A 10144-nucleotide genomic window follows, 5' to 3' on the forward strand; every position below is an offset into this window, starting at 1 on the left:
ATGAAACTAACTTACAAATATAACATAAATAAATTTCCTTCTTATTGGCCAATACAAAGCTTATGGTATTCATTTCTTAGGCTAGTTCCCGATCCATGTTATGTCCTTACCATGATTTTCTCTCCCATGTTGCTCTTCTTTTATATCATCTTATTACATATGTCTCCATTTGTACCACATCTTTAATTCTTTTTGGAAAATAGGATATAAATGAGATATTTTAAATGAAAATGAACATGATTTAATGGTACTAACCTTAGGAGATCCCTTTGAATAATTAAGCAACGCAGGTAATCAGCCATTTTTTTTTGCATGAGGGCTAATCGAAGCCATGCTCTTGCACGACCCAGGGGGGTCCTAAAAAGCAAAACCAACTAGTCAGAAAACAGGCCCAACCCTTATGGTATCATAGACTACATATTCTCTCTCTGTTGAGGTACATATTAATAAAGAAAAACTTCAATTTATCTTGGTTTCATCTTTGTTTCTACAGTTCTAAGCTAGTTCTTTGAGCAAACCAGTACCAATACCTGGGAGCTCTCTCAGTCTCTCTGGTAAGCCTACACCTGAAGGACATCTAGGTAACATTGGAAGAAAGGACTTTGAATAGCAAGGCTATTTCTACAAGAAATATTTTGTCCAAACAGATCTGTCCCTCTAAAGATAAATATGCAAGGGGCTCCTGGCTGGCTTAGTCGCTACATGTAGTTCAAACGCCACACTGGGCGTAGAGGTTACTTAAAAAATAGTAATAATAAAAATAAAAAAGAGATGAATATATAAAACATCAAATAAAACAGTATAATGCCTTTAAAAAATAACACATTATGGGGCACCTGGGTGGCTCAGTCAGTTGAGCGTCCGATTCTTGACTTCAGTGAGGGTTCATGAATTCAAGCCTCACATCTAGCTCAGCAATGACAGTGAGGAGCCTGAATGAAATTCTCTCTGCCCCTCCCCTGCACACATGCTCCCTCGCTCGTGCGTTCTCTCAAAAAAAAAAAGTAACTAACATATCTGAATTTTAAAAATCATAACAAAGCTAAGAAGGCACCAAGCTGGTAATTAATTAGAGAGAAATCACCAGGCTGCTTATTATTTTTCAAATGTTTCTCTATCGTGTTATCTGTAAAAACAAAAAAATTCAATCTCACACATCTTATCCAAGTTCTATCATTCAGTGAATGTAAAAACTTTTATAGAATATGTATGGTTTCTTAAAGAGAAAGATATTCACACTTCTATGTTTTCTTATACAAAGAATGTTTTGGCAGCTATTGTGGGAGGAAAGTTAATCTCCCCTACAGACAGCTAATGAGCTTTTTATGGTTTAGCATTTTAATGAACACTATTCTTCAGAAAATATTTTTTACTTTCGTAGAGTTAGGCTTTTTAAATACAATATGAGGGCGCCTGGGTGGCTCAGTTGTTGAGTGTCCGACTGGGCTCAGGTCATGATCTCACAATCCGTGGGTTCAAGCCCCGCATTGGGCTCTGTGCTGACAGCTCAGAGCCTGGAGCCTGCTTCGAATTGTGTCTCCCTCTCTCTCTGCTCTCTGTCTCTCCCCTGCTCACTCTCTGTCTCTCAAAATAAATAAATAAATAAATAAAAATAAAATAAACATAAATTTAAAAAAATATATGAACATGTATTTCCATATTAAAATGACCAAATCTTGTATTTCTCTTTTAAGATTTTATTTTTAAGTAATCTCTACACCCAACATGGGCTTGAACACAACCCTGAGATCAAGAGTCTCATGCTCTTCTGACTAGGCCAGCAAGGCACCCCTGCTTATATTTCTCTTTTTGAGACTTATAATTCCCTTCTCCTTCTATCTTTGCTAAAAATCACTATCCCTAATTTACCATCATAAGAAACATCAAATGTGAACATCACTTGCTATTTAACTCTAAAAACTGGGTTTGAACGGCCCCTGGCTGGTTCAGTCAGTACAGCATGTGACTCTTGATCTCAGCATCATGAGGTCAAGCCCCACACTGTGTATAGAGATTACTTACAAAGATAATAATAATAAATAAATAAAAAGAATAAAAATAAAAACTGAGTTTGAATCCTTGCTCTGCCATGTAACTTCTCTGACCTTTATTTTTCACATCTATGTAATCATTATAAAAATAATCTCTACCCTATAAGACTGAATGGAAAACAATCGTTTTATTACTCTAATAGTGCTTAATAAACAATAGCCATTTACTTTTATCATTCAATTAACTACAACTTGGAAATATTTGGATATTGTGTTAACAGCCAGAAAACACTACCATATTCCCTATAACATGTAAAACTCTCAATTAGAAAATTGTCTAAGAGCAAGTAAACTATAATCTGACAGAAAATGCAATTTTTACATTTTATACATATTTGTCTAGTGAAATGGGCATATGACACTATACATCCCAATTTTCAGAGAATCAGAGAAAAGTAATTTGCGCTAGCCCCATATATATGTCTTATCTGAGAATTCAAATCTCCTGAGCCTATGCCCTGGATTTAGCCTAAATCACGCTTCAGCAAATAGTTACTTGCTGCCTAATAGCTTATTGCTGCAAACTAGCTTAACACTCAGGAAACCGAAATGCATAACTGACATATCCTATCTTAAAGGGACCTGCGGTTTTCTGCAACACAATGCGCAATTGAAGTCATAGAATAAAAGAGTGAATATAATGATAGGATATAAATGGCAAAGCAGTTAGTTCTTATTAAAGGGGCTAAGAGAGGGATACCTGGGTGGCTCAGTTGGTGAAGTGTCAGACTTCGGTTCAGACCATGATCCCATGGATTGTGGGTTTGAGCCCCACATCAGTCTCTGTGCTGACAGCTTGGAGCCTGGGGCCTGCTTTGGATTCTGTGTCACCCCTTTTCTCTCTGCCCCTCCCCCACTCATACTCTGCCTCTCTCTCATTCATTTAAAAAAAATGAAGGGGTTAAGTGTTCATGAAGAAAATAAAATTTGACCTAAGCCATATAGAAAGAATACACTTTTATTAGGAGAGAATGCAAGAAGGCTACTGACAGCTAAGAGAAGATCTAGAATGTAAGGGACTTTTAAGAAACAGTAAATATTCTTCTGTGGTCAGAACTGAACAAGTAATAAGAATACTTACTTGAGACCAGGTAAATCCCGGACACTGGCTCCTATTTCCTCTGCTTCTGGGTATAGCTTCTCCACCAGTTCCAAGGGGCCCCAGATAGTTTTGTTATAACTCAAAAATGATTTTCTTACTAAAAAAAAAAAGTATACACAATGCATACAACTTCAACATACAAAATTGTAATAACGTCCTTTTAAATATTTCGTTTCAGGGCACCTAGGTGGCTCAGTCGGTTGAGCATTCAGCTTCATGATCTCGCAGTTCGTGGGTTCAAGCCCCACATCAAGCTCTGTGCTAACAGCTAGCTCAGAGCCTGGAGCTTGCTTCAGGTTCTGTATCTCCCTCTTTCTCTGACCCTCCCCTGCTCACGCTTTCTCTCTGGGTCTCTCAAAAATAAATAAAAAACATTAAAAAATTTTTTTAAATAAAAAAATAAATATTTAGTTTCAACATTTCTAACAATATACAATTATTCAGAGACCTTTCCTCTCTTATCACCACACAGCCCTATTGATCAGGAACCTATTCATCAGGATCCTGATATTTTTCCTTATCAGAAAGATGCATGTTGGCCATTCTTCCCTATCGGAAATATGCAGGCAGCTAATTAAAGAAAAAAACAACTGGGCTTATTCTTTGCCAGTACAAAATAAAGAAGCTTGGCAGCCCTAGCAGGGTGATCTTTATCAGTTTATTAAATAAATCAAGGACAAATAAGTAGTTATTTTACTTTTAATATGTAAAGTTGTGAGAATCGGGTAATATAAAACCATGAAATCACTGTAGGTTTCTTTCTTAGTACTGACCAGATCTCCTGCAGATCAAGGATGTTTATCATATGTACCACCCAAGGACAATAACCAAGATAAGCAATTTTTCTTTTAGGGGAAAATCAATCAGCACAAAGTAGCTTCATAACGATTCATCAAGGCAAGCCTATGACTGTTAACAAACATGCCTCATGATATTTTGTGAAGTAAAGGAAAATAAATTCAGAAAAGAGTTTAGGTGTACCTGGATGGTTTAAGCATCAGACTCTTGATTACAGCCCAGATCATGATCTCATAGTTCCATAATGGCTCTGCACTGAGAGTGTGGAACCTGCTTGAAATCCATTCTCTCCCTGCCCCTCCCCCACTTGCTCACATGTACACATGCACACATGCTCTCTCAAACATAAATAAATTATAAAAAATAAAAAAGAAGAGTTTAAAATTTATTTGGCCATCATTTTGCAAATTCCATTTCTGCAGCATGGGAGAAATAAAAGTTTTGGTCACTAATGCATATATATATATATATATATGCATATATATATATATATTTTTTTTTTAGATAAAAGTTTGTCAAAAAGCAGATTAAAGCTCAAGGGGTTAGAGGTGTCTGGGTGGTTCAGTTGGTAAGTGTCTGACATTGGCTCAGGTGATGATCCCGTAGTTCACGGTTCGAGCCCTGTGCCAAGGTCTGTGCTGTCAGCTCAGAGCCTGGAACCTGCTTTGGATTCTGTGTCTACCTCTCTCTCTGCCCCGCATCCACTCATGCTCTGTCTCTTTCTCTCTCTCAAAACTAAATACACATTTTTTAAACAATTGAAAAAAAACTCAAGGTGTTAGATCAGATTGGTCACTTCTTGATGTACTGAAAGAAGTATTTAGAGACCGATAATATCAAGGGTAGGTAAAAATATGGGGAAACAAACACTTAACATCCACTGATGTTTGGGGTGCCTGGGTGGCTCAGTCAGTTAAGTGTCCGACTTCGGCTCGGGTCATGATGTCATGGTTCATGAGTTCGAGTCCCGCGTCGGGCTCTGTGCTGACAGCTCAGAGCCTGGAGCCTGCTTCCAATTCTGTATTTCTCTGTCTCTCTGCCCCACCTTCACTCACACTCTGTCTCTCTCAAAAATAAATAAACATTGGGGCACCTGGGTGGCTCAGTCAGTTGAGCATCTGACTTTGGCTCAGGTCATGATCTCACAGTCTGTGGGTTTTAGCCCCACGTCCGGCTCTGTGCTGACAGAGAGCTCAGAGCCTGGAGCCTGCTTCGGATTCTGTGTCTCCCTCTCTCTCTACCCCTCTCCTGCTCACTCTCTGTCTCTGCTTCTCAATGTAAAATAAAGACAGAAAAAAAATTAAACAGGAAAAAAGTTCTTCTAGAAATGGATTCTAGGTGACATCCAATCTCTTTAAAAAATAAATAAATAAATATTTTTAAAAATATATAAAAAAAATTCTACTGATGTTTGATAAATCAGTGAAGCCTTTATAGAGGCCAGTTGCCTATATCCTTTGACCCAGGATTTCCTAGAAAGCCTATCCTAAAAAACAAGTATACAAACACAGGTAACCAACAATATACTTACAGTACAATTTTTTTAAGTTTATTTTGAGAGAGAGAGAGAGCATGCATGCGCACGTGCGCGCACACAAGTGGGGGAGGAGCAGAAAGAGAGGGAAAGAGAGAGAATCCCAAGCAGCCTCCAAGATTCAATGCGAAGTCCAACATGGGGCTCAAACCCATGAACTGTGAGACCATGACCTGAGCCAAAACCAAGAGTCATAAGTTTAACCAACTGAGCCACCCAGGAGCCCCAACACAATATTAATAGTAAAAGACTGGAAACAACCTAAGGTACACTAAGAGGAGGACAGTTAAATAAGTTATGGTATATATATATATACTTTGAAATTTTATAGAGCCACCAAAAATGTGATAATGATCTCTATGTAAATGGAAAGATCTCCAAACCAGATCATCAATTTTTTGAAACAAATCACAGAATACTTAGCGTATAATTCTATATATAGTAAAAGAAAAATAAAGAAAAGAGCTAGAAGAATGACAAGGAAGAGTATGAAGGAAACAGTTTTTGCTCTATGTGCTTCCTTGTTGTTTGATTCATGTACAAGAGTAGATTTCCCTGATGTTTATATAATTTTTAAGAATGACTTTGTCTTGGGGCGCCTGGGTGGCTCAGTCGGTTAAGCCTCCGACTTCGGCTCAGGTCAGATCTCACGTTTGTGAGTTCAAACCCCACATCAGGCTCTGTGCTGATAGCTAGCTCAGAGCCTGGAGCCTGCTTCCGGTTCTGTGTCTCCTTCTCTCTCTGACCCTCCCCCTCTCATGCTCTGTCTCTCTCTGTATCAAAAATAAATAAATTTAAAAAAAAAAAGAATTACTTTGTCTTCACAGCACCTGGGTAGCTCAGTGGGTTGAGCATCCAACCCCCGATTTCAGCTCAGGTCATGATCTCATTTTGTGACATGGAGACTTCGAACTCTCTCTCTCCCTCTCTCTCTGCCCCTCTACCTGTGTGCATCTGTATACACACACTCTCTCAAAATAAATAAACTGAAAAAACATTACTTCATCCTCAATTAAAGAAAAAGTGGAATCTAAAAAAATAAAATAAAAACCAGAACAGATTGGTGGTTGCCAGAGGCAGAAGGTGGGAGTACAGGAAATGGGTAAAGGTAGTCAAAAGGTATAAACTTTCAGTCATAAGTCATAAGGGTTAATGTACAGCATGATGACTATAATAATAATACTGTGTTTTATATTTGAAAGTTGCTAAGAGAGTAAATCTTAAAAGTTCATCAAAAGAAAAAAACTGGGGGTGCCTGGGTGGCTCAGTCAGTTAAGGAGCCGACTTTAGCTCAGGTCATGATCTCACAGTTCGTGGGTTCGAGCCCCGCATCAGGCTCTGTGCTGACATCTAGCTCAGAGCCTGGAGCCTGCTTCAGATTCTGTGTCTCCCTCTCTCCCTGACCCTCCCCTACTCACGCTCGCTTGCTCGCTCGCTTGCTCTTTCTCTCTCTCTCTCTCTCTCTCTCTCTCTCTCTCGAAAAGAAAAAGAAAAAGAAAAAGGAGAAAGAATAAAACTAACTATGTATGGTGATGGATATCAACTAAACTTATTGTGGTCAGTTCACAATACATAAAAATATCAAATCATTATGCTGTATACCTGAAAATAATGTTAATTAAAAATTTTTAATTAAAAAAAGAAATCAGTACTTTAATAACATCACATAGAGTTGCTCAAATTTTGATGCCAAGGGTCCTTCTCAATTTGAAATACATTTTAGTAAAACCATGTTTATGTAAATCTCCTCTTTTGCTGTTTACATTGACCCTCACTTTTATGCATCTTAGTCAGAACTTCTAGGTTTTTCCAACTTAATCAGGTTCCTAGTATACCAACAATGAACCAAGGTTCTTTTGCGTTAGAATAGTCACTTGGTATAATAGTCACTTGGCTCTGACAGCTCAGAGCCTGGAGCCTGCTTCCGATTCTCTGTCTTCCCCTCTCTCTGCCCCTGCCCTGCTTGTGCTCCATTTCTCAATAATAAATAAACGTTAAAATTTTTTTAAATTTTTAAATAACTCTATAATTGCCCTAGAAAACAGAAATCACTTCAGAATATGTTGAAAAAAAATGAAAAATGTTTTTACAAAACACTAAGTAGGCATTTTCTTTTGGTTGTTGTTGTTTTTATTTATTTTGAGAGAGAATGAGCAGGGCAGGGACAGAGAGAGAGGTAGAGAGGAAATCCCACACAGGCTCCAATGTGGGGAGATCCATCTCATGACCTGAGCTAAAATCAAGAGTGAGATGCTTAACCAAATGAGACATCCATGCACCCCGAAGTTAGCATTTTCTGAAGACAACTTATTAGAAAACATAAAGCAGTAGGCTGTTTTCTCCCAAAACCAACTCACCCAGTATTTCTCAAATGTAAAGTAACAATAATTATGGGCTCAACAAATATCACATTTTCAAGGATGGAACAAGGGAATTCTAAAGTTACTGAGGCTTTTTTAAAATCTCATGATACCTTTAAGACCGTGTTTCAGACAATGTTCCATAACAACAAAGAACTGCTGCAATGGTGGATAGTCAGAATCCAAAGTGCGGCCAAAGCTCAGAGCAGATTCAATGAGTCCTTTGATACTCAATTTAGCCATGTTTAACAAGTTTGCTCTCTCTACAGCTGTGGGGTCTTTTGTAGCTGAAAGCACAAGAAAGGAGTCCAACATCATTTGCAAGACATGACATTGAAAAATATATAAAACCTTTCATTCCACTGTAGAACAAACAATGCTCTGTTTTTCTTTGGTTGACAAATTAGTCTCTCTAACTAACCCACACCTTCTCTCTCACACACACCATAAAATATTACCATGCCCACCCTAGACATAGTTTACGGATTATTCTCAAGATTGTGCAAATTGGTTATTTTCTGGTATTTATTTTACTTTTTGTGGTACCTCTTCAGGGAGAATGAGTTTTGTTTTGTTCTTAATGACTTGTGGAGCTGAGACTGGGGTAAAAGACAACATATTTAATTCTCATGCAAAAGGTGGACAGCAGGAATAGTCCAAGGATGAATCTCAAGGCAAAAAATGTTCAGAATAAACTGGCAGTAAAAGGCAATTACAACTTTAAGATTACAGTATCATCTATAAATACAAGTAAATAAAAACTACTGGAAAATAAGGGGAGACAGGCGAAGCCATTCAATTCTTTCACGCATTTTAGCTTTCTTCTCATCTTGTTTTTTCATTGCAACTGTAGTTCTGTATTTCATGACTCCTTTATTTTCCCAGAGGAAATAAAAACAGGGTCCTGTTCCATATTTAAGTTTCCTACCCTTTCACACAGCTGATTCAGTCAAAAACTAAGTTAACAGATACATATTTTTAAATTTAACTGATATTTTCAATTCACAAAAATCTATTTTTTCTTTCCCACAAATTTTATTCTTAGTTAATTTAGAAATTCAGATTTCCCCCGACTCTCAACCACTGTTGTGACTGGCAAGAATATATTCAGCCAACACAGATGACAAAATGAAGTGCAGAAAAATGAAAGCACTTAGTATAATCTTTCATAATCTCTGGCAAATCTACTAGTCCAAGTGAACAAGTGTCCGTTTTTCCTCTACTGAACAAAATTCCAGGGTTCCCGATGATCTAGTATTCGAGTTCTGAGCTAAGGGTGAAGCCTGGCTTAGAATTCTAAGCAACTCAAAATGCAAACACCCACAACTGCTATGACCAAGCTAACTGGTGGGAAATCTGCACACACATATCATTCCTTCAAATCTGCATCGTGGTATGATTCCCCCATTCTTCGGGGGAGGAGGGGGCGGGGCCAAACCACTTGATGTTTCATAACCGGTAACAATTTTGATTTTTCTTAACAGTGCGAATCAGGATCCGTAACTTGCGAAGCGACAAGCAGACAAAAGGCGCCTTTACCGCTGCTCCGAAGCAGGTCCCTGCTCTGCGCCCGAAGCTTCTTCGCCCCGGAGCGTTTACAAGCCGGCCGCGCCCCGCCCGGGCTCGCAGATGTGTCCTGCTAGCCGTAGCCCCAATAAGGCCAAGGGCCAAGTCCCCGCATCTGGCCCGGGCTCAGAGCCCCCTTCCTGCCTCCCTTCCTCCCCGCAGTAAGGCTGCCCAAAGGGCTCAGGGCGCCCCAGGTACCCCGCGGAGGGCTCACCCGGGGTCCTGCGCGGCATCGCTGCACCTCTCCCGCCCACGGCGTCGGGCACCCAGGCCAAAACCCGAGACGCGTCTTCCCTCCGCCACCCCCAAACCTGAAAAGACATCGCCCGTCCGCGGCTGTTCCACCGACCCGGGAGCGGCCCCCCGACCAACCCTGTCTTCGCCCCTTGGAAGTCGTCAGACAACGAGCCCTCGGCCATCAGGCCCTATAACTCGGGTGGGGTCGTGAGGGAACCAGGGGCGGCCGCGCGTTGCCATGGCGATCCCTGGCGCCCCCGAGTCCCAGGCTGCCTCCGCCCAGGCCCAAGCCCTGACTCAGTAGCGACTCGAGGCCTCCGTGCCCATCACCACCAGTCCTGCTCGCCCGGCACCGTCCTTCAGCTTAGGATGGAGAGCCAGGGTCAGCTCTCAGTCCGCTCCCCTTACCCATGGCGGCGGCGGCGGCGCGGTCTCCGGCGGGGACGCCCTGTGCCCCGCCAGCAGATTCCTTCAGGCGCGCGGCGGCCGCCACGGC

The 10144-nt window shown here is 40.4% G+C and overlaps 1 protein-coding gene across 3 annotated transcripts in view; it reads right to left on the reverse strand.

Moving 5' to 3' along the window:
* RUFY2 (RUN and FYVE domain containing 2) overlaps nucleotides 1-10138 on the reverse strand; it is a 50099-nt gene extending 39961 nt beyond the window's left edge. For 2 of the 3 annotated variants that reach the window (XM_029931770.1, XM_029931771.1), the window contains exons 1-4: nucleotides 9626-10047; nucleotides 7959-8132; nucleotides 3133-3250; nucleotides 256-357 (exon numbers count right to left, since the gene is read on the reverse strand). In XM_029931770.1, the coding sequence (XP_029787630.1) occupies nucleotides 256-357; nucleotides 3133-3250; nucleotides 7959-8132; nucleotides 9626-9830 (599 nt within the window). In that variant the 5' untranslated portion in view covers nucleotides 9831-10047. The other variant, XM_029931772.1, reaches the window with a different exon arrangement.
* Nucleotides 10139-10144: the final 6 nt, after the last annotated feature.

Source organism: Suricata suricatta, chromosome 2, assembly GCF_006229205.1.
Source record: "Suricata suricatta isolate VVHF042 chromosome 2, meerkat_22Aug2017_6uvM2_HiC, whole genome shotgun sequence".
Taxonomy (NCBI): Eukaryota; Metazoa; Chordata; class Mammalia; order Carnivora; family Herpestidae; genus Suricata; species Suricata suricatta.